Raw genomic sequence first — 25,029 nt, 5'->3', positions numbered from 1 at the left:
GGAGCTTTGCGTAGCGAAGCTGATTGGCTCTCCGGTGTCTGTCAACATTCTAAACAGTCCGGTGCGGCCGCCATCTTGTCTCTCGGTAGGATCGAGAGACAAGAGGAGTAGAAAAACGAAGGGGGAATTTAATGAAAGGGGGCAAGGTAGACCCCTCTTGACCCCCTAGGAATGATGTTGGATTTATTAAAGGGTCCCGTGGGGCAAATAAAAAAAATTTGATTTTTCGCGGTAGAAGCGCTTCTCGGTTCGCGAACCGGGTCGCAAACTGGTAGCGAAACGTGAATTCGCCATTTTGTGTTTAATGTTTTAATCCAATGAAAAGTGTTATTTTTAGGTCATATGATCAAGCCTTCCATCATTAGGAAACCAAAAGTAAAATGAACCAATGAAAAGTTTTATAAACAAGTCACATGACCTGTTATGCGGCATAGGGCTATAAAAAGCGTAGAAAATCCGTTGGCACGTGAGGCGGCGTCAGTAGCGGACCGATGTGCGAATAGGCCGAAGGCAGCACAACGCGCCAAGATCCGGATGGCACCGAGGTGGTGTCCAGCAAGTTGCTGCACTGGTGTGGCCATCCTACAATGCTGCGCCGAAAGTCTGCGTGGGGCGCACCGTTGGCCTGTGAGGTCGCGTCAGTCAGTGGGGGCTGTTTGAGGATCTGACTGCATTGGAAAGCAATGTGATGCTGTGCGTCGCCCCCAAGATGGAGGCTCCTCGGCTGCAGTGGGGCGCACCTTGGTGTTTCACTCGCTATCCAGCTGAGTTGCGTCCGCACTTGCGGCTACAGTAGGCCGAAGGAAGCACAACGCGCCGAGATCTGGATGGCACCGAGGTGGTGTGCGTCGCCCCCAAGATGGAGGCTTCTCGGCTGCAGTGGGGCGCCACTTGGTGTTTCACTCGCTATCCAGCTGAGTTGCGTCCGCACTTGCAGCTACAGTAGGCCGAAGGCAGCACAACGTGCCGAGATCTGGATGGCACCGAGGTGGTGTCCAGCAAGTTGCCGCACTGGTGTGGCCATCCTACAATGCTGCGCCGAAAGTCGGCGTGGGGTGCCCCGTTGGCCTGTGAGGTGGTGTCAGTAGCGGACCGATGTGTGAATAGGCCGGAACCAGCACAAGGCGCCAAGATCCGGATGGCACCGAGGTGGTGTCATAGTTGAGAGTTCTGAGCAGCGCTTGTAACACTGTCTGAAGCTTATTTGCACCTGCTGCAGTTTCACTATTGCCCTGGTGTGGCCAAAGATCGCCCATGACATAGGCGGCTGGCTCCCGGGGTCCGGCGGAACTTTTTTCCTTTTCCTTTCTGCATCTTGTCCCACAATCCGTTTGACCTGAAGACACGACCAGGTCCCTGAATGTGTGCAGGGGGACGCTATTGATTGAATCAAAATGGCGGCTTCACACAAAACTGACTCAAGCGTTGCTGCTGATGCTATACAGACAAAAACTGGTTTTCAGTTTGTACATTCTTCAGGATTTTTCCATCCAAGGCTGGTTGAGAGTTTGTAGAACAATGGCTTCAGATCTTGCCCTCCCCTCTTTTGACTGATGGTTCTTGTTGCCTATCTCTTCTGTTGTCATTTAACTGAACCTTTTTTGACTGCCGAAAGGGGTTCTGGTCCGACCGCTGGTTGGTGGAGACATTTTGACTATATCCTGGACCTGCCCGGCCTCGCCCAAAATGGCGCCGGTATAAATGGGACTCGTAACTCCTTGTTGTGTACTGGTTGCACAACCTTGATATCACGAGATACGTATGCAGTTTTGAAGCACATGGCGGACGGGGACGAAAATTGATTGAATATTTCGACATCCCTATTGATATTAAGTTCTGATGTGTTATTGATTACTGTACTATTGTAAGTTCGAATTAACGTCACCCATGGTACTTGCCCGCAAATGTATATCTAGATAATTTTATTGTAAGTGACCCTGTCGTATTTTAATTACAAAATGGACGTCCACCGATTCTGCAACTGTTAGACACCTTAGTTCTTGCAACCTAATGGGCCGCTCGTTACGTTTCTCTACAGTGTAAATGTCTCCTCATCATATACGATTCCAGTTTGCTCCGTGGCCGGCCCACGTGGTTATAGGCCCGTATTTGTATACTGACATTTTCACAATAAAGGTTTTTAAAACAAAACATGGTAGTAGTATTTACATTGGTAAAGTTTTTAATTTTAGTCACTGTTTTCGAATCAGTAAAAGGCAAGTGAAATAAAGCAGTCCAATTACATGACGGATAAAAGGTATAATACACAGGAACGCAGTAAAGATAAATGGTCAAGGGCTGTTGTGTTTTCTACTCCTGCAACATAAAGTGATCGATAAGAATGTGATATTCAGGCGTATCGGCGACTAAGACAGCAGGCCGAGCCTCTTTTGCTCAACGGCTCCGTCATGGGACAAAGAAACGCCCTTTTTCTAGAAAAAGGAATATATTTTACTTGCAGGACAGTTGTAAATTTTCCGGGAAAGTACATTAGCCTGGAACATTATAACATATATGTTTAAGAAAAAATAATGTTCGAAAGCAATAAAAAGCGTAATTTTTAGGTCATATGACCAAGCCTTTCATCATTAGAATAACAAAAGTAAAATGAACCAATGAAAAGTTTTAATAACAAGTCACATGACCTGTTATGCTTACGTTACGCGCTGCGCGCCGCGCCCCGGATCGCTTCCGGGAAGCTGTGCTTCGCGCACCGGAGCACTTCCGGGTGCGCTAACGCGGCGTGTCATATAACGCATTACGCGACAACGTAGGTCCAGAATATAGTCAAAATGTCTCCACCAACCAGCGGTCGGAACACAACCCCTTTCAGCAGTCTAAAAAGTTCTGTTAAATGACAACAGAAGGGACAGGCAACAAGAACCATCAGTCAAAGAGGGGAGGGCAAGTTCTTCTCTACCGGGTCACGTTGGGGCGCTACCGGAACTGATCGAATTGGTAGTGTACAGTGTTTCTGGATGTTTCAGACTGAAGCTGGCGTCAGCATGCGAGCACCACCATCTCGTAGCTCAGTCGTGGCCATTCCACGAGCAATCATGGCAGCCGCTCCCCACCAGAAGCCTGCGGGAGTCGGGGGGCCCCCAAGACTTTTGTAGAATCTTCAAGGCTGAGGGGACGCTTTCGAGAATGGGGTCCAAGCCCTAGCAGACAAGCGTCCGAGTTCCAAGGTGTCCCAGGGCCATTTTAGTGGACCACGCCCAAATCTGAAGAGCCGTTCGCCATTTTGAGAGTCCTGTAGCAGCCGCCTATCGCTGCATCGCAAGAGCGGGAGCAACTCAACTACATGGTGAGCGAGACGCTGTAGTCGCAAGAGCGGTCGGTAAACAGCTGAATGGCGGAAGAGGCACAGTGTAGCAAAAGCGGGCGGAATGGCAACTGAAACGGTAAAGGGGCGCCCCACTACAGCGTGTCTTCAGGTCAAACGGCTTGTGGGACAAGGTCCAGAATGGAAGAGTCATCAAAAGGCAAAAAGTTCCGCCGGACCCCGGGAGCCGGCCGCCTATGTCGGGGGCGATCTTAGGCCACACCAGGGCAACACGACTTGGGGAGGGGGCAGGAGCCAAGCGCCCCCTCCCAGTCCGCGCCACCACACCGTATGTTGAAAATCTGAAGCCATCGTTCTACAAACTCTCAACCAACCTTGGATGGAAAAATCTTGAAGAATGTACAAACTGAAAACCAGTTTTTGTCTGCATAGCATCAGCAGCAACGCTTGCTATCAGAGTGCATGAGTTTCATGCTTGATCGATTGAGCTAGCCGGATCAGGCAACAAAAAGTATAAAATAGTTAGTTAAATATTTATTTAATAAAATGTTTTACCCTGTTACTTTGCTGGTGTGTTGTATATATTTATAATATTTGCATAGAGTTTATCGTTATTTTGGGCGGGGTGGATGGCGGAGCCGAGCTGTCTTGCAGCCATCATGGTGTGGAGCTCAGTTCATCTCACTAGTTTCGTATTTCTCATGAAGTGTTGTTCCTAATGTTTCTATTTTAGCGAGGTCAAAAAGAGATCCCATTAGTGGCCTACTGATTTTGCTCGATTACTTTTGTTTTTTCACACGATTTTTCACTATCTGCAAAGACTAAACAGAGTATTGCGTCTCTGTGCTTGTTTGTAAATAGAGAATGAACCAAAGAGAATCAATTCTAAAACAGTAAATGCTTGGATAACAATCAATCAAATGGAGAGACAAGCAGGCACGACGGATTACAACGGGGGCAAAGGCTTGCGTTAACTACCCTTCACTATCTGCAAAGAGAGAGTACTACTAAGAGAAAAGAGGGGGGGGCAGCGTTCAAAGCACATCAGCGTGCATAAACACGAAAATGTTTTTACCTATCACGTACTTGACATTTTACAGCTTTTGATATTTGCTATTAAAAAACCATTGAAATTCACTGAAAAAACCATAGGTTTTAGCCCATATATAGTTAGGGATTAGCATTTACAAAACCTTAATTTACTCGCACAAAACAATAGAAATTCGCATATATAGTTAGATGCAATAACTATATATCGCGCACCCGCAACCCACTGCTGATGATGTCACATATTACATCATTCATGACATGGTCAGTGACATCACTGATGACATCACTGATGACATCTCAAATGACATCACTGATGACATCTCAAATTACATCACTGATAAAATCCCTGATAACATCTCATTTGTCATTACTGATCACATCACTGATGATATCATTCATGTGATAATACGATCAACCTCTTCAGACTCTAATATAACCTTAGATACAATCAGTGTAAACAGACTCTCACAGACTGTCACTCATCCATGGAGTTACTCACACACCTAGTCAGTCATGCAAAGAATCAATCACACCTCCATTTCCTCAACTATACAGTTATACACACCTTACTTAATCAAACATATACTAACACATATTTACTCTCTTATACAATCCCTGATACAAGTTCACAATGATCCATACAGCCACTCACACATTCACTGGCTCTTATGCACAGTTATTTATATATGTCAACTCTTACATGTACTGTGTTTTACATATGTACTTACTTTGACATGTAGCACTGAGAAATCCAATCACTCACCAATGCACTCATGCAGATAGTCAACCGCCCATACAGCTGTTTCCACATGCACTTTTGAACCCATACATCTACTGAATCAACTGCTCACACATCTATGCACAGAGTCACACACCTCCCAACCACCCCCACACACACACTCACTCTCCCATACAAATATTTGGGCAACCAATCAATAACCCATATAGTTACTCATATAGCTACTGATCAACACATGCAGCAGTTTACAGAACTACAGAAATAATGATGCACAAATTAAGACAGTTTAGTCACTAACCCATGCACTCAGTGAGACACATTTAATCATTCCCTCATACAGTCAGTCATGCACCTACTAAATCCTTCATCCGAACACTTATACATCAACTCATTCTTCAATATGTAAGACATATTTTAACTTTACAGAAACATACAGTCACTGGATGTTGTCATTTGAGATGTCATCAGTGATGTTATCAGTGATGTCATTTGAGATGTCATCAGTGATGTCATTTGAGATGTCATCAGTGATGTCATCAGTGATGTCACTGACCATGTCATGAATGATGTAATATGTGACATCATCAGCAGTAGGTTGCGGGTGCGCGATATATAGTTATTGCATCTAACTATATATGCGAATTTGGGGGCGCTAGAGGGCGCACTAGCTAATGGCCGCACCTCTGTGAGGCTCTGGCTGCCTGGCCAGCATTATCCTTCTTTGATCCGCTTTCCCTGCAGAAGAACGCCTGAAAGTTGCACCGCTGCTGGCTACACCCGAGCTGCGGCGCTGGTCCGAATCTGGTGAAGATCCGAAGTCCGGGGCCCGAGTTGTGGCGCCGTGAACGAGCCCCGAGGTGCACTGCTGCGGAGGGCCGCTGTCCAGGACCGGGAGCTGTGCCACTTGAGACCGTGGCTTCCCACGAGGCGGCTAGGCCTCGGAACCACGTAACTCGGCCGGACCAGCGGGAGGCTTGCTGAGCGATTGCCGGGGGCTGGCGGAGGAGAGTCTCGCCCCCCCCTGTGGACACTGCATTGAAGAGAGGGCTGATCGTCGCGCCAGCGCCCCTGCTGCGGCGGCGGACGGACGGGTGAGTGTTCCCCTGATCCCTGCGGGGGCTACAGCAGACCTCCCCGAGGGCGCTACCCGTCACCTGGCGGACCCCCCCCGGACCAAGTCGGGACCACAGCTGCACCTACACACTGCGGCCTGGGGCGCCACCGGCGATTGCGGGCCACTACGGGCGGTGTCCCATCGGCAGCTACAGCCAGGACATACCCACACTTGCCTCGCCCCCCACTGTTCTTCTCTACCTGAGGTGCTCCAACTGTAGCGGGCTGCTGTGCTGTGCCCAGGGTGGTGGCGACACGCCTGCAGGCGCGAGTGCTCCTGGCTGAGCTGGCTTCCAGGACTGGTGAAGGCGAATACTCGTGAAGGCTTCCTATACCCTACTGATCGGCCACTGCTACGGCTGTCTCTGGGCAGCCATATTGGTGACGGCTTACGCGAAGGTTCTGATCTCGGGGACTGGCGGGCCCACCACTCATTGAAACCACTGGGCGCCAACAGCTAGGTCGCTATGGGCAAGAACGATGCCAAGCAACCCAAACTATCCTTCGAACCTGCAACCTCCAAGAAACCAACACGTGGTACAACGGGCGCCGGGAGCTCCTCGGGTCAGCCAAGCGCCGAGACCCCTCCGGCGGTCGTGACACCTGAGTTGCGCCTGATCATAGAGGAGATGCGTCAGGGCTTCGCAACTGTCGTGGATAAGGTGGATCGGCTGTCCTCCAGGATGGATGGCGTGGTGCAAAAAGTGGAGGTGCACGAAGAACGGCTATCAGAGGCGGAGCGACGCATTTCCACTGCTGAGGACACTGCCGCGACGCACGAAACACGCCTCACCCGCATGGATAACATCCTCAGAGTGATAGCGGCGAAGAATGAGGAGTTGGAGGCGAGAAGTAGACGCAATAACATCCGCGTCACGGGGGTTCCGGAGTCCACCAACACTGGGCGCATGGAGGACTATGTCGAACGTATGCTACAAACTGCTGTGGGCAAGGAGGCCTTCTCGAACCAATTCATAGTTGAAAGGGCGCACCGCTCCCTGGGTCCGGCCCACCGCGGCCTATCATTGCCCGGTTACTTAACTACCGAGATCGGGACGTTGCCCTTCGAGCTGCCCGCACGCACCGGAATTTGTCCTGAGATGGTGTACAGTTTTCCCTCTACCCAGATTTCACGCCCATGGTACAGGACCAAAGGAGAAAATTCCTGGAAGTGAAAAAGAAACTGAGGGACATGCAGATCGACTACGCACTTTTGTACCCGGCCCGGCTCCGGGTGACCCATCAGGGCAAACAACACTTCTTCACGAACCCACAGCACGCTGAGGATTTTGTTAAGAGGCTTCGCACTGAAAGGAGAGACAGACGGAACGAGGGAGAGGGTGAAGCGGGAGGGAATCCTGCTGAACAAGATGAATGAATCATAACGGCACCCTCATGATGTATTTGCCACTCGCACCCTCTTGCACTGCTGGAGTAGGGGCTGGGCGCTGCTGGCGGTGACATCGGAATCTCCGCCCTGGCTGCTCCGAGGTGGCATTCTCCTTCAAAGTTTGATTTGGGTAGCTACCCTTCTGCGCCATGGACCTTCAGCAGACTACTGGCCAAGCTGGAGTGCACTACTCCATTGCTTGACTGGCGCTTGGGACGCACGCACTGATGATATTGCAGGTGACTGTGCGAGTGGCAGTTGGGAAGGGGGCGATGCCATTGAAATTATTGTTGTTTTCTACAATTAGAGGGCTGTGGGTCCGGCACTGATGGTCTTTTGTCAGGGTTTATATCTGCAGGACTACTATAGGCCAGGCACCACCCCTTCTTCTCTGTCTTCCCCATATGGTATATGCGGGAGGGGAGGGGAGTATTGGGGTGAGTGGACGTGTACCTCTGATGCCCCCAGGAGGGGATTCCCCACATGGTTTTTCTATGGTTATTGAGTGCGGGGTTTGGGGGGGGGAGGGATCATAGTACTGGCAAGTTTGGGTTGCTTCAGTGGGATGGGGGAGGACATGGGGAGTGGGGTTTCTGTTACTGTGAACGGAGTGAGGAGCAATGTTCACTTGTTGGGGTGGGGTTTGTTGGGAGAATGAATGAATGTGCGGATGGGAGTCATGGCGTATGTGTTCGGACTGGATGTACGGGTTGTGTCAGCATGAATGATCAAGAAACCCGACAGTACTGTACGATGAGGTTTTTGGTACAGGATGCGGTACCACGGAGTGCCAAGGCACTCTGCATTTCTTGGTTACAGGGATGTGATGTTAAGCACGGGTGAACATACCTTGAATACTGTGTCTATAATGTCCTGGAATGTTAGAGGCCTTAATAATCCGCAGAAATGTAGGAATGTGCTGGGATACTTAGATAGACACCAGGTGCAAATAGCTATGCTCCAGGAGACTCACCTTAATCCGCGATGCACCCCTCAGTTTGCAAATAGATGGGCGACTGTGAGAGAGTTTTCCTCCTATTCCACCTATTCCAGGGGCACTGCCATTTTGATTAATAAACGACTGACGTTCCAGAAGCTCGGTGCTCGGACGGATAGCGAGGGGAGGTACGTGATCCTTTGGGGGAGACTGGGCACTGATGTAGTGATGCTCATAAACTGCTACGCACCCAACATTGACACACCTGGGTTCTTCTTGTCACTATGGGGACATGCACTTGAGGTCGAGGCCACACACGTAGTCTGGGGGGGGGGGACTTCAATCTCTCCTTACACCCGGGGGCGGACAGATCAGACGGTAGCGGACAGTACAACACGAAAGCCAGAGAAGCGTTGCGGGGCATACTGACGGAAGCGGGATTGTTAGACAGCTGGAGACACTTACACCCGGCGGCTAAGGAAGGCACCCACTTCACCACACACGCACGCTCATGGGCCAGGATCGATTACTGTTTTGTCTCACGGGGTCTGGCTGGTGGCGTCGTCAAGGTGCGACACCTGCCTCGCACATACTCGGATCACTGCCCCGTACTGACTGTCCTGGAATTGCCTGGCTATGCAAGAGTACGCCCACCATGGCGGCTATTCCCCTCGGCCCTCCTTGACCCGGTTTTCAAACAGGAACTCGGGGAGGAAATTGAGGCCTTCTTCCCTAGGAACAAGGGATCTGTTGCTAAGGTCGAGACGATCTGGGAGGCTTTCAAGGTCACTGTGCGAGGTGTTACAATCTCTAAGAGCTGTGGCATGTTAAGGGAAATTGTGCGCACGCTGACGAGCATTGAAACGGAACTCAAAGCGTTAGAAGCGGAGATGGTTGGAAACCCTTGCCCTGACCTAGCGATAGCATTCAGAGCCAAGTTATCCAAATTTGAGGAGGAAGCAGCCAGGGAAGCCAAATTCCGCAGCAAATACTGGACGGCTAGACGCTATTGCGAGGGAGATAGGCCGGGAAAAGTGCTGGCTGCACTCACAAGGCACCAGCGATTTGCCACGCACGTACTGGAAATCTCTGATGGTGCAGGCAGAACCTGCCAGGACACTAGGGGAATACAGGACACCTTCCTGCAGCATTATAAACGGATGTATACCACACAACAGACTGGAGAGGTTGACCTCGATGGGTTCCTCGATGACATTGCACTGTGTTGGCTGAGTGATAGCGATAGGGCTTTCCTGGGATGTCCTTTCGAGATAGATGAAATCCGAGAAGCGATCATGTCACTCAGTAACGGCAAAGCCTCGGGGCTGGACGGCCTACCAGCCGAATTTTATAAATGTTACATCGACATAATGGCACCAGTGCTGAAGGAGGTATTTGAGGAGTCGTTGGAGGAGGGGATACTACGGGGCTCTATGAGGGAGGTGGCGATCACTTCGCTGCTCAAGCCAGGGAAAGACCCGAAGGATACCGATGCCTACAGGCCCTTATCGCTCCTAAACTGCGATGCAAAGATACTAGCGAAGGTGCTCGCGACTAGATTATCCCTACTTATGACTACTCTGGTGCTGCCGGATCAATCTGGTTTTGTCCCAGGAAGAGCTACGTCCCATAACCTTCGCACCCTGTTCTCCCTCATACCTACCATCTCGCCAGACCTGCCGGTCGCTGCTGTGTTTCTGGACGCCACCAAGGCGTTCGACTCGGTAGAATGGGGCTACCTCCTGGCCGTATTAGGCAGGATGGGCTTCCCCCGGATCTTCATTGCCTGGGTGACATTGCTTTATACCTCCCCAGTTGCTAGGGTCATCGTAAACGGAGTGATGTCATCGCAGATGCCAATCACGAGAGGGACTCGACAGGGCTGTCCCTTGTCGCCCCTGCTTTTTGCCCTAGCTATTGAACCCCTGGCTTGCAGGATCCGGCAGTTGCATAAGGACAGCGTCTTTAATTGCAACCAGAGGCAGATTGGCATATCCCTCTATGCGGACGACGTTACATTGTATGTGCGGTGCCCACAAGAACACCTCAACCCCCTATTGCGAGAATTTGTATTATTTGGTGGCGTCTCCGGCGTGCACATCAATTGGCAGAAGTCGCAGTTCTTCCCCCTCACGCCCTCGGTAGCCCATTTCCCGCTTGATTACCCACTGGAGTGGTGTAGTACGGACTTGAAATACCTGGGAATTGTCGTGTCACTCACTAAGGAGGACACGGTCCGACTGAACTATGGGGTGGCCATCTCCAAATTAGCCGATACTGTAACTCGCTGGTTGGCCCTCCCGCTGTCGATGGCGGGTAGAGCCTCTCTGATAAAAATGGTCATCCTCCCGCGCTTCCTGTACCTCTTTCAAAATATACCTTATTACCCGGGAGCCTATTTCTTTAAACGACTCCGGTCTGAACTGCTTCGCCTGTTTTGGGGCGGGAAGCAACCGCGCCTCAGCTGGAAAGTGTTGACACAACCGTATGACAGGGGCGGATTCGACGTGCCCGACTTGGAGGTGTATTACCTCAGTGCTCAGGCTCAACATGCTTACTATTGGATTAACCCCACTCCCTTTATGCCTCAGGTTGCAGCTGAGGATTGGATAGTTCACCCGCTGCCGCTTAAGGGCATGCTGATGGGCTTGGTTGGAGACGTTGAGACGCCTGCCACCACTGTCACCTGCACCATGGACGCGTGGCGTAGAGTGACTAGATTACTGGAAGCCCCCATGCTCTACTCACCGGCGATGCCCCTTTCGTACCATCCGAAATTATCGCTCCTAACGGAAAATGGATTTCATTCCATGAGCAACCGCATCCAACTTCACACCTGGGGGGAGAAACGGTTCCGCACTAAGGAACAGTTCTTTTGTGCTACTCCCCCGACGCCAATGGAGGGGTTTTATTACATCAGGCTCCGTCAGGGTATGAAGGAGATAATTCCTGGCTTCCCGGAAGAACCGGGCACGGTCCTGCCGCTACACGTCATGCTCGTATCGGACGGCAGACACTTGGTGTCGAAACTGTATTCAGCCATTCGAGAGCAACGCCCCCCTGTTCCGTCCAAGGCGCGAACTGCCTGGGACTCTGACCTACCCGTTGCACTCACTGATGAACAGTGGAGATACTGCTGCTCGGTTACCTCCAGAGTTTCCTCTAGTTGTAGACTGAAAATTATCCACTATAAATTCGTGCAGAGGTATTATTATACCCCAGTCAGGAAACTGCGATTTCGACTATCGGATGACGACAGATGTGCGAGATGCCGCGCAGAGGGCGCAGGTTTCCTCCATCTGGCCTGGGAATGTGGAGTAATACAGGAATACTGGGAGCAGGTTCACGCTGCGCTTCAGGTGATGATCAATGGCCCTCTTGCCTTTGAGCCAGTGGTGATGCTGCTGGGATACACCAAAAACGTTCCTAAATCGGATCGCAAGTTTGTCGATCTCGCACTCCTTCTTGCTAAACGGAGAATTGCGTGCAGATGGGGGAGAGGGAGGGCTCCAAAGTTTAAGGAATGGCTGGACGATCTCAAGTATTGCCAGGACCAACACGGCGTTTATGCGGACCTGATGCCTGCCCGCTGTAGACCCAGTGACTTCTGGTCCCCCTTGCAGGTTTACTGGTTGTCCCAAGCGGCCAGCAGCGACTTCTCTGGGGATGACGAGCCGGTGCCTGGCCCATGAGCGTATGCGTGCACACTACACTGTATTCACCGTATTGCATTACACGCGATGGACTGGACCTTGACCAGCTGAGCTCCACCTTTCATTGTCCTCCCATGGATATCTCCCTGGGATGCGAAGCGGGGCCACACACACTTGGCACACGAATAACATATTGATACTCCAGGTGCCGGGGTTGGGCCACTGGTTGGGGATTGGGAGACCGCGGACTGGTGACATTACAGACTCCTCTCTCCCTTGCCGGGGAGATGCCTAACTATGAGGGTGGGGAGACTCCCCCCCCTCTGCTACTTGCTCGGCCAGGCTGGTGGGAGGATGGGCACAGGCACAGTGGCTTATGGCTCCGGAACATTGATGGAATTCATCTATGTTGTCCCTTACCATGTGTAGATGATGTTTGTCCGCTAAATGTACCATAATCGATACTGTATAGGATTATAGCTGCTGTTACTGTCATGACTCTGTGATGCACAATGTTAATAAAAAAAGGTTTAAAAAAAATAAATAAAAAAAAAACTATATATGCGAATTTCTATGGTTTTGTGCGAGTAAATTAAGGTTTTGTAAATGCTAATCCCTAACTATATATGGGCTAAAACCTATGGTTTTTTCAGTGAATATATATATATATATATATATATATATACTCACTGAAAAAACCATAGGTTTCAGGGACGTTATAGTTAGTTGGACATTTCATTCATACAAAACGATAGAAATTCCCCTGTTATATATATATATATATATATATATATATATATATATATATATATATATATATATATATATATATATATATATATATATATATATTTACGCTCCAAATATCCCAGGATTATCGGTCCTTTAGGAAAGTAGCACACACAGGGGAGGTTCCACAAAGGTTTTAATGCAGGAACCAACAGTAACGACGCGTTTCGCCTTGGGGCTCCGTCAAGTTGTGCAAAGAGCCGAGGCGCTCGTCAGTTTAAAAAGACGTCATGCAACTTAAAGAAAAGCAAGGTAGGACTGTGTGATACATACATGGCCGCCATTACGGAACGGTCTACAATACACATCATCTACATGCAAGCAAGTTGAATAACATTTCAACATAAATAAATACGCATGTGAAGAAATATGTAAGATACATAAATCAAGAAATGCAATTGAAAATAGCAATCTACCTCAAAATAGAGAATGCACAGTCGCACACATATTATTGAGAATGATTTAGCCCTGGATGGGCGTGCAAGTGGAACCAAACGTGAAATTCATAATACTCAAAAGCAATAAAGCAAAGGCGGGGAACTATCACGGCAGTATGCCGCCCCATGTACATGCCCCACGCATAAGTATTAAAGTGCATATAGCTTAAATATGGAACCACACCACAACACTATCTCGCCCTGGATGGGCAAATAAATGTTAATTCTTTAAGTTAAGCATGAATAGTAAAAGTTCATCCAGATACCATTAGTACAAAAAAGTCAATAAAATGAATATATACAAATATACAATATCATCAAATGTTCATACTAACTTATCATGGTAACGATAAAACATGGATGAAAAAGAGGGGGATAAGGAAAGGTACAGTCAAATGATGTCGAGGGTTAAATGTAATGCAAGATATACTGAAAGATATACTGAAAGTCAATGCCCAGCCAATCAGCCTAAATGAACTGACAACTCCTCATGCATGTTAAGGCCATTAGGGTGCTTGCTCTGTAAATCTATTATATATCTCGATTCGAGTCGTCTAAGCTTGAGTAGACGATCACCCCCTCTGATACTTAATGGTACGCTATCTATGCATATATATGCTAACAGGTCCCTGTTGCTTTTATGCATTTTAGCAAAATGCCTAGCTACTGGATAGGCATCGTCCTTTTTGGCGATCGCACGCATATGCTCCAATACTCTAAGTTTCACAGCGTTGGTAGTGCTGCCAATGTAGTTCAGGCCACAAGGGCATGAGAGGCAGTAAATGGCATAGGGTGTGGAGCAGGTCAGAAATTTCATGATTCTTTTAGGATTGGCAACGCCTGGTATCTTGTAAGTAAGCGTCCGCTTACTATATTTGCAGGCCTTGCAGCGACCGCAAGGATAAAAACCATTAAGTACAGGTAAGTTAGGGGTCTTTTCAGGGGCAGAGTAGTGACTGGAAACTAAGTGATCCCTTAACGATCTGGCCTTTCTAAAGGTTACAAGGGGATTCGGTGGTAAGTCTGCCTTGATGGTATTATCGGACAATAAGATGTTCCAGTTCTTTCTAGGTATTTTCTTGATTTGGCCTGCATTGTGCGAGAAAGTGGTAATGAGACGAAAGCTACCATTATTGGATTTCACGATCTTTTTAGATTTAAGTAGCTCATTTCGTCTCATCTTCTTAGCTCTCTCATAGGCCTTAGATAATACACTGTCACTATAGCCCCTTATTCTGAACCTTTGCATGCTGGCATGGGCCGCTTTCTGAAAGTCACCGTCATTGAAGGTATTCCTGCGTATTCTTAATAACTCCCCATAGGGGATGCTGTCAATTAATTGACGGGGGTGGAAAGTGTTTGGTATCTCTTAAATAAGATTTTAGGGACATCACCAGAGGGGACAAAAACGAGTCCACATAAATAGAAAGATTTTCTGTCAAACTCCCATTGGAAGCTACAATGGGCCTGCCTGGAGGATTTAATAAGTCTTTATGAACCTTGGGTAGGTAGTAGAAAGTGGGGATCACAGGACTCAGACAACGTAAAAATAGATATTCATCTGTGTTTAACATATTGATGTTGTACCATTTAGATATCATGTCGTGATAGTCAACCACACTTTGATTGTATGTTCTTTCATTCACAGTTATATAAGTGTTTGCATCTCCCAAAAGGCGACGAGCCTCTGTTTCATATTGGGTGGCTGTGAGTAAAACAATATTTCCCCCTTTATCAAAGGGCTTACATACCAGGCCTGAATCCTCACAAAGAGTAGTCAATGCAAGCTGTTGGGTTTTGGTGAAGTTGTCTTTTTTGGGCACATGTTTACTCGTGATCCGTAATCTAGTGAGATCCCTCACTACGGCGTCGGAAAAAGTATCAATGGCGTCTGTGCCCATTATTGGCATAAATGTAGAGGCCGGTTTAAAATCACTGGCCCCACCTTTTTGTTGCACCTCCCAGTTCTCTAGCATTTGGGTATTGGTTACCTCACCATCACCTTCTGTATTAATTTCCAGGTGGAGACCTTCTATTGCTCTCAGGCCTCCCAGCTTGCTGCATCAGTGCGATCCGGATCTTTGCTGGCCACATTGTGCTCACCAGGTGGTTTGAGTTTGAAAAATGTATGTAGTTTCAACTTTCTGACGAATTTGAAGATGTCAATACGAGTCTGCGCGAATTCGAAATTCCTGCACGGACAAAAGGATAAGCCCAGTTTAAGTGTCGAATTTTCCTCATTCGTTAACACTTTATCCGTCAGATTAATAATGGTAAGATTATCTTTGGGATCTATGGGATCTTGGTTATAACTCAGTTCTTCTTCTTGTAGAACTTTTTCATGCTGCGTGTCACAGGTGGAGAGCCTAATGGATTTCTTTCAACGGCCCCCCCCTCTTGCCGCTTGATTCTCCGGGGGCTTTCCCCTGCCTCCCTCTAGTTGATTGTTGCGCATGACTTGATATTCCACGTGAAAAGAAGAAGCGTCTTCACTGCCATCTTCGCTGATTACATCATCAGGATTGGCATCAGACTCTGAGGTAGCCGGTTCAACAGTTGTTGGCCCACTTATCTTTTTCTTTAGTTGCCTTCTGGTGTTATCATACTTCTTTGCGAAGGTCAGTACTCTTCCCATACGATAATCGTTTTCGTCCCTCTCAAATTTTTCTTCTTTTCGTTGTTTGATTTTTTCTTCATACTTTTTCAAACGCTTTTTGATTAGTTCTCGTTTTTCCCCCAGGGTCACCTGGTCTTCCTCTTTTAATAATTCATCCTCGATTTCCTTGATCTGTACCAGAGCCTTATCTCTATCACTCCAGGCAAAGCGTACTAATATTTTCAGACTCCCTTTACACGATGCAGCAGTATGCTCTGCCCATGCATCTAACAGTTTCGGGTCCGGATTCTCGTACGCTGGAATGGTGTATATCCTCAAGCCTCTGGGGACACGGTCGACTTCAATATAGTTTTGTAATGAAGTTGCCTCCCACCATTTTCTGATCTCGCGTTCAATACAAACGCTCCAGTGAGACCAGTTTGGTTTGTAGAGACATATTGGCCCCGTTAGCTTGACTTGCACCAACCTTTTGTGTGCCATCCGATTTTTACTTATTTTTGAACATTCCTTGTTCTGCCTCTCTTCTCTCTGCCTCGCAAAACATGATAACGGTAGTGCAGCCGCGACTACCACCAAAATTGCGCTGTATATTCCCCTTCACTCTGAGTAAGATGCCCACAGCGTGGAAAAGTCTAAGTAAGTCTTTAATGCGCACACTGCGCCTTACCCGGAACCAATGAGCTGCCAAGTTGTGGAAGTTCGTATGAGATGATGGCAGGAATTCCGGATCCTCAGCAATACGTGACTCAAACTCGGTGCAGCTGGTAACAAATCCAAACAGCTTCTGAACACCAACCGGCTGCACACACGAGTGGGTGCACACAAGACGGGGGTGTATATATATATATATATATAGTATATAGTTAACAACAGTAAATATTACATATCTTAACACATAACATTAATATAATGTAAATTAATTAAAAAAAAATAATATTTAAACCTATGTATAAATACAAACTTATTCAAACAAAAACACACACATATGTGAATATGTATATTTATATAAACATATATAACACTATTTATTTTCTAATGTTTTTGTAAATATAACAACTATATATATGTATATATATATATATATATATATATATATATATATATATATATATATATATATATATATATATATATATATATATATATATATATAGTATGTATATTTTAAATTCACATATTAAAAACAATTTATACATTTAGCAAATGAACCCAGATCAGTTGACTGGGGGTGAGTGTTTGATTTGCTCAAACGCTCAATCCATCATCCCCTTTTGTATCGCTTTCTTTGCCCTAAGTTGGCAGGGTATGCTCAGACGTGAGTCCCTTGCTCACTTGGCCACTGGATTCAAGATAGCCTGGCTGATGAGGATTAGGAATCCGAAACCGGTCCCAGGATGCTTGTTTCCCATCCAGGGAAGACATGGCTTGGCAGTTCGGGCTGGACTGTTCCCATGAGGCACAGGGTCAGACTGATTTGCATATGGCCATGTCTGAACTGGGGTGGCTGAGTGAGCTAAAGAAGGGTGATGGATGAAACCGAGATCAGTTGACTGGGGGTGAGTGTTTGATTTGCTCAAACACTCCGTCCATCATCCCCTTTTGTATTGCTTTGTTCTCCCTAAATTGGCAGGGTATGCTCAGACGTGAGTCCCTTGCTCACTTGGCCACTGGATTCAAGATAGCATGACTGATGAGGATTATGAATCCGAAACTGGTCCCAGGATGCTTGTTTCCGGTCCAGATAAGACATGGCTTGGCAGTTCGGGCTAGACTTTTCCCATGAGGCACAGGGTCAGACTGATTTGCATATGGCCATGTCTGAACTGGGGTGGCTGAGTGAGCTAAAGAATGGTGATGGATGAAACCCAGATCAGTTGACTGGGGGTGAGTGTTTGATTTGCTCAAACGCTCCGTCCATAATCCCCTTATGTACAAAAATACATTTTACAAAAAATGTGTTACATAACTATATATATATGTACGAAATATAAAATTAAATACATAAACGCATAATTATAATAAATATGTAAACAATACTAAAAAAAACTATTAAACTCCAAGAATAATAAAATATACTATTCCCACTAAAGTATGTGCAACATTAGGGAAAGCATTGGACACTGAAGGGGTAAAATTTACTATTCCCATTCCAGTGTTGCAACAGTAGGTAAAGCGTAGGACCCAGGAGGGGTAGAATTTACTATTCCCTCTCCACTGTGTGTAACAGTAGGGAAAGTGTTGGACTCCGGAGAGGTTGAATTTACCATTCCCAACAGTACGTGCAACAGTAGGGAAAGCACTCTTCTCAGGAAAGGTTAAATTAACTATTCCCACTTCAGTCTGTGCAACAGTAGGTGAAGAGTTGGACTTAAGAAGAGTAACATTTACTATTCCCACATCAATGTGTGCAACAGTGAGGAAAGCGTTCAACCCAGCAGTGTTTAACTAAACTATTCCTACTACAGGAGGTGCAACAGTAGAGAAAGTGTTGGACTCAGGAGGGGTTACACGTACTATTGCCACATCATTTGATGCAACAGTAGGTAAGAATAGGACTCACAAGGGGTAAAATGAACTGTTCCCACTGACCATGCGCAACATTAGAGAAAGGGTTGGATGCAAGAGGAGTAACATTTACTATTCCCACTCCAGTGTGTGCAACAGTGGGGAATGTGTTGGACTCAGGAGGGGTTATATTTACTATTCCCACATCAATCTGTGCAACAGTGAGGAGATCATTGGACTCAGAAGGGTTAAATTGTACTATTTCCACTCCATGTACTGGTACAGTAGAGAGAAAGTACTTCAGTTAAAATAAATAGCATATTTTAGCAACTCTACTTAATACCTAACAATATAAAATTATAGATATAAAAATGAAATGTCTTAATTTTAACAAAAATAAACAAATAACATAAATATTGCAATTTTTTATAATTATTATCAATTAACACAAATACTATTAATATAATAAAAATACCACCCTATATTCCCACAAACATAATAGCCAACAATTAAAATGTAATAGAAATAAACAAAGTATAGCACAATTAATATATTAGATAATAAAAAAATATTTTGAAAATAAATGAATAATTAGTGTTTTTATTCATGATCACTTAAATAACTTCCCGAATTCCTCTAGAAAATAAACAACAAACTCCTAAAATATAACTTGACAAATATGATAAGTTCACAATTAACATAATTATCAATTCAATAATTAATATTAAAGTAATAAAATATCAATAAATGATTTCCTAATTAGCTTCTCACCCTGTAACCCTACAAACCCAGTAACACGCACCTGATGTATAATTAAAAAAAATCTTAATTAAACAATTACATAATAAATTATCGATTAAATAATTCATAATAATTTAAATTAATTATTGAATAATTATAATTGATTTACTTCCCACCCTGTACCTCTATAAACCCCACAACCCACACCTAAAACATACATTAAAAAATAAATTAATTACATAATTTACCTAGTTTAAGTATCAACTAAATAACTAATAATTAAAATTAAGTATTAAGTAATTAAAGTTAATTTACTTCCCACCATATACCCCTACTAACTCCACAACTTGCTCCTAAAACGTAATATAAAAAATAAATTAATTACACAATTTACATAATTAATTTTCAATGAATAATAATAATAATAATAACAATAATTAATTATTAATTGTAATTAAATTAATTCACAACCTATACTCCTACAAAACCTATAACCTGCTTCAAAACTAAAAACTACAAGAAACAAACAAAAATGTATCAACTAGATAAAAAAACATTAACAATAATTATATGAACAATTTATAATATACAATGCAAACATACTAAAATCCATACAAATTATTTTAAAACTATGTCATTAACAACGATAACAGCATAAATATTTTTAACATCGATATTACTTACCTTAGAAAATCGATATTTTTTGTCAACAGTATTCATGAATCACAATATTTGTGGATCATGATATAAAAAACTTGATAGTTCTGCATCGCGATATTTTTTACTCTATATTTTGTCCTAATGCCGTACCGCAAGCATTTGTGTCTGGCTCAGAGGATCTCTAGCAATGGTTCATGTTACTGCAACCTGCATTAGCAAGCAGCGGTGCGTCATTCAAGGGACCTCGGTAGAGGCTTCTGGCACTGTAGCCCCCACTAGAAAAGTGCACATTGCAGCTTCTTAAAGGCATGAAAATGTGCTTTTGAAAATAGTTAGACCTGTTGGCTTTGCTAATACTTGTAGTTTATGTGCAGAAAGACTTTTTCAAAGTTAGATTCTAAAGTCAAGAAGACCAAAGAATACTTTTGTTACAAATTTAAACTCTGAAAAAAGTATATAATTATATATAATGAAAAAACATATTAAAATATAAATTATCAAGCATGTGCATGATTCATCATCTGTATTATCTGGAAAAGTCATACGCCACCACCATTTTGCATCTGTGATATTTGTGACTAACCACCCTGGCATCTTAATCAAAGCTCTACTAAATACTTTTCTATGTTCTCGTGTTAACCATGTATTAATCAAGCCGATGGCTAACCAGTAATAATAGCTCATTGTTCGCTGACATTAGAACAAGTTTCAAATGATAAATGTTTTAACATGCGCTTTGCTGTTACAATGGCTGGTGAGATTTTATGATCCAATTTTTTAACATTGTCAACCAGTCTGTAAATGCAAATAAAAAAGTACAGCACTGTCTTGTGTATTGAATTGTCTCAGTGCTATAAATGCTCTCTTTTCCTGACGTAAACCTCCTAGTAGCGTAGCCAGTGTGTCACAGGTCCTAGTGCAAGGTTAGGAATGGCCCCATGGCTGTTTGAATAAAAAATAAATAGCAATAATCAGGATTCAGTGGGACTCTCGGACCTCTGGACACTGGTGCCATTGCACCTGCTGCACAATGGAAGCTACGCCCCTGAAACCTCTTGTTTCCAAATGGATCTGAACAAAAGCATGCATAGAATAATTTTCTATTGTGTGAGCACTAGGGTAAGCAGATCAGAAACTCTACCTGTTTTTTTTTTATTGAAAGGTACTCTGGAAAGTCCTATAATCTACTATGTATAGTTGTGAGAGCAGAACCTGGAGAATCTTCATGTTGTTTCAGTTGAGAATATGAGATAATCATTGATGTTTCTGTTGAAGTTTATTGCATTTTATTAGTGGAAATTAACAATGACATTTATATTTATTTCAGCTCCTTGAGAAATTAAAAAAATCTGCAGAAAGCTTGACAGAAAAAGATGAGAACTATTACAAGGAGAATATTGAGGGCCTTGAAGCCAGGCTAAAATGGGAAACATCGCTGGAGAACTGGTACCAGGCAAGTACCTTAGAGTAAAGAAGTCTCAGCTCTGAGTACAGACAAAGGTTCTAGCAAGTTTTAGATTGTCAGGGTTTTAAAGTGAGTAACTCTCCAAACTTTAGAGGTTGCTCTTTTCAATATAGTGCACAATCAGCAATACAAATTTGTTGGAAATGACCCTCTCTACAGAGTCATCCTCAAACTTTTTGCCTTTACTCTCCACTTTGTGCTGAATTCATTTTTGCTGGCCATTGCACTCTGTGCCCGATATCACTGCTAAACGGAGCTAAAGTGCTTGTGCTCTCTCCTTGGTAACATTGACTTAGCCTCAACTGGCATTATTACATTTACTTTAAAGTCCCTAGTAAGTGTGCACAGGCCCTGTAAATTAAATGCTACATGTGGGTCTGCAGCACTTATTGTGCCACCCACTTAGGTAGCTCTTTAAACACGTTTCAGGCCAGTCATTGCAGACTGTGTGTGCAGTTTTAAATTGGCATTTAGACCAACTTAAACCTTTTGCTTGGCCCAAACCTTCCTTTTTAATACATATAGGTCACCCCTTGGGTAGGCCCTAAACAACCCATAGGGCAGAGTGCAAGGTATTTAAATAATATGACATGTAATTTTGAGTTTTACTTGTCCTGGTAGTGAAAAACCCCCCTCAACCAGTAACCCAATTTCTAACAAAATCCATATGTGACCCACATATGCAGGAGTAAACCAGCAAGAAGGGTAATAGGAGGATTCATTAGATCAGTCGACTATTTTAATTGTCGGTAAGGCTTCATATCAGTAGTACCCAACACACACAGATCACAACACATATATAACATACAGAAAGGCGTCTTGGGGCCGGCCCCCTTCAGCCTTTGCTTTGTTTGAGTGAGCCCTCATCAGGCACTCACTCAATGGCATGTCCATAAGATTTTCGATCAAAGCACAGCATTTTGAAAATGCATACATTTTTTGCAGCTACAACTAACAATGGTGATGTAGTAACAAGCTGTTTTTACTGAATTTTTCAAGTTGTTTGTGCTGGCATTGTGACAGTTAATCAAAGACTGATAGTGCAAACATTTGATTAAATTCTGCTTGTGTCGATAGTACTTCAGACTCAAAACATAGTCCTGCATTTCAATTGACTGAAACAATAGCTCTGTGCATGCAGTTTCTTCAGCAGCGGCTGCTGGACACAACTCAATCAGAACATGCGTCTCCCACTATCCAAAAGGTGGTGAAGACACTAATTTGAACTGATGGCCTCTTGGTATGCAATACATTGTGGGTCCCAGAAGTATATAGTGGCATTGATTCCAAAGTGGGTGGCCAGACTGAATGCACGACATGCTGTTGCTTTACCCCTTCTTGCTGTGTCTTTCACTATTGCGCCAGGGCCCAGAAATTGCTTGTGTGCTCTATTCACAAAACAACTGCATATAATGCCATACTAGGCGGCAGTACCCCTACACACTATGCTGCTCCTCTGTCTGTCCTCTAGCCTTGTCACTGCAGGCAGGCTCCAGAGTGAGATGCATGCTGATAAGGAGGTTTCTTAGAGGTTTGGGTGAATGGAAGACTGCTGTACATTTTTTTAAACAAAAGGGTCCGTCCAGGAAAATATGATATACAGTGCTCTTTTGTAAAGGATTTGAGCCATGAAATGTTCTTGGTTGTGTTTATATTTAAATGACCTGATGATGTATTTCTATTTATTGCACTCTTTTAAAGTAACTATTAAGTTAAATGGCCTTTTTTTGCCTTTCTTTGACTAGCTTGTTTTACTTTGCAGTATAGAAGGGATAGAAAACCTTATGAGAGAAGAAAAGACATATCTACCTAACAGGGATATAAGGTAGATATGTCTTTTCTTTTTCTCGCTTAAGGTTATGAACTACTTTACTGTCTTTAGACTACTATCCAGTGTCAATACTATATGCCACTTCACTTTTTTCCTCTCTTTTGAGTGCACCTTCTAATTTAATTTCTAATTTAAAATATTTCTAGAGCGCAGCGTACACCTTGCGGTTTCTTGGCGCTAGGGGGATCAGCAACTGAGGGAGAAAGACCAGAAAAAAAAGATAAAGGGGATATTGAGAGAGTTTAAGTGGGGAAAGCCTGGCTGAAGAGGAACCTTCATGCCCTATTTGGGTTGTTTTATAGTTTCTTAACACGCAACAATCTAAATAATCTGACACCATTTGTGTGGTGATGGGGAGGTTATGGTAGAATGGTTCTTTGTACTGATGTACAACCTTTAATTGGTTGTTGTAGCCCCGATGAAGTCATTGGTTGATGTACCTATATGACGAAACACCTTTTGGCTACAAAATCGTAGAAATTGCTGGATGTATGAGAAGACAAAAAAAAGAATATCAAAAGAACATTATGGAACAATTTAAACTCTGATATTTATTACAGCAGAACTCAGGCGTACCATTCATTGATACTCAACTAGATGTCAGACAATACCCTGAAAACCAAGTCTCAGAAAACTGAATTCATTCTATTAACTCACAATTCAAACATAAAAATAGACCCAATCTTAACTGCTATGCTTAAAGACTATAGATGTCCATCTTCTTCTGCAATACAGGTCACATCACTTGGTGTTATAATCAATAGCACCCTCTCTCTCTCGAATATCACATCATAAAACTGGCACAAATGGAAAACTTTCATCTGTTCGAAGGGAAAAGAATTAAACACGTAGGGCCTTATGACGATGTTGGGTGCATTGCAAAAAAAGAACCACTGGACTTTAGGTTGGTGGGTCTGACCGCACAAGGGTGGTCGCAAACATTTATTTCACAATGGAAACTTGTGCGGGGCAGAAAAGGCCCGCAGCATGTGAAATGGATGTTTTGAAACATGAGTGCACAATGTGGCAGGCACCGCACGTATCCTGACACACATTGCAGGGATGTTGAGTGCCCCCAGGACACATTGCAGAGGGCCAGGGGTCACTGCCAGGGGCCACTAATGTTGCTTGCTGATAACCTTTCTATGTCGGAAAGGCCGACATGGAATGGCTGTCAGAAACTGACATCATAATCCTGACAGCATAGCTGCCGTCATTCAGGGATTATGCAGTGTTTCCAACACATCGACGGGCACCTTGAGTCTGTCGGAAATCATCTGATGGCCCCTCAGCCTGCTGCCTCCGACCGCACGCAGCAGAAGGCAGTCGGACCACAACCAGTGAAGTGTTGGTTGCAGTCCGACTACTGTGTAATCCGGCCCTTAGTCTCAATTAGTTACTTAAATATTGTTGTTCAAACTCTGGTCCTCTCCAGACTAGATCCAGGCAATACAATGCTAACTGGAGTTCTTTTCTACCTATTAAAGCAGTCATGCATTCCACAGCGAGCTTAATGACTGACAAATAAAGATATGGCCACATTTCCCCAGTCTTGAAGAATCTTCACTGGCGTTCCTTAGAAGCTTGCATCCAATTCAAGGTAAGCTAAGCACTGTACCTAGGCATGCCTTGTTAACAATCAGATCTTCTGAAAATCTTTGGTGGCATTAGAAAATCCTGTAGCAAGGACACTCCAGAACCCACTAAATTCAGAACAGCACAATCTCAAAGACAATCTGTGTCTAGATCAGTGGCAACAGTTTGGAACGTCTACCCAGTTCATTTAGCAACATCACCTGATATCCTTTCCTTCTCT

General features: G+C 44.6%; 1 protein-coding gene across 18 annotated transcripts in view; it reads left to right on the top strand.

Moving 5' to 3' along the window:
* Window positions 1–25,029, top strand: part of NOSTRIN (nitric oxide synthase trafficking) — a 709,159-nt gene that overhangs the window by 289,977 nt on the left and 394,153 nt on the right. For all 18 annotated transcript variants that reach the window (XM_086956574.1, XM_086956575.1, XM_086956569.1 and 15 more), the window contains one exon: window positions 21,245–21,370. In XM_086956574.1, coding sequence (XP_086812700.1) covers window positions 21,245–21,370 — 126 coding nt within the window. The remainder of the gene's footprint in view (window positions 1–21,244; window positions 21,371–25,029) is intronic.

Source organism: Lissotriton vulgaris, chromosome 2_1, assembly GCF_964263255.1.
Source record: "Lissotriton vulgaris chromosome 2_1, aLisVul1.2, whole genome shotgun sequence".
NCBI lineage: Eukaryota > Metazoa > Chordata > Amphibia > Caudata > Salamandridae > Lissotriton > Lissotriton vulgaris.
This window is presented reverse-complemented; position numbering and strand designations above follow the sequence as displayed.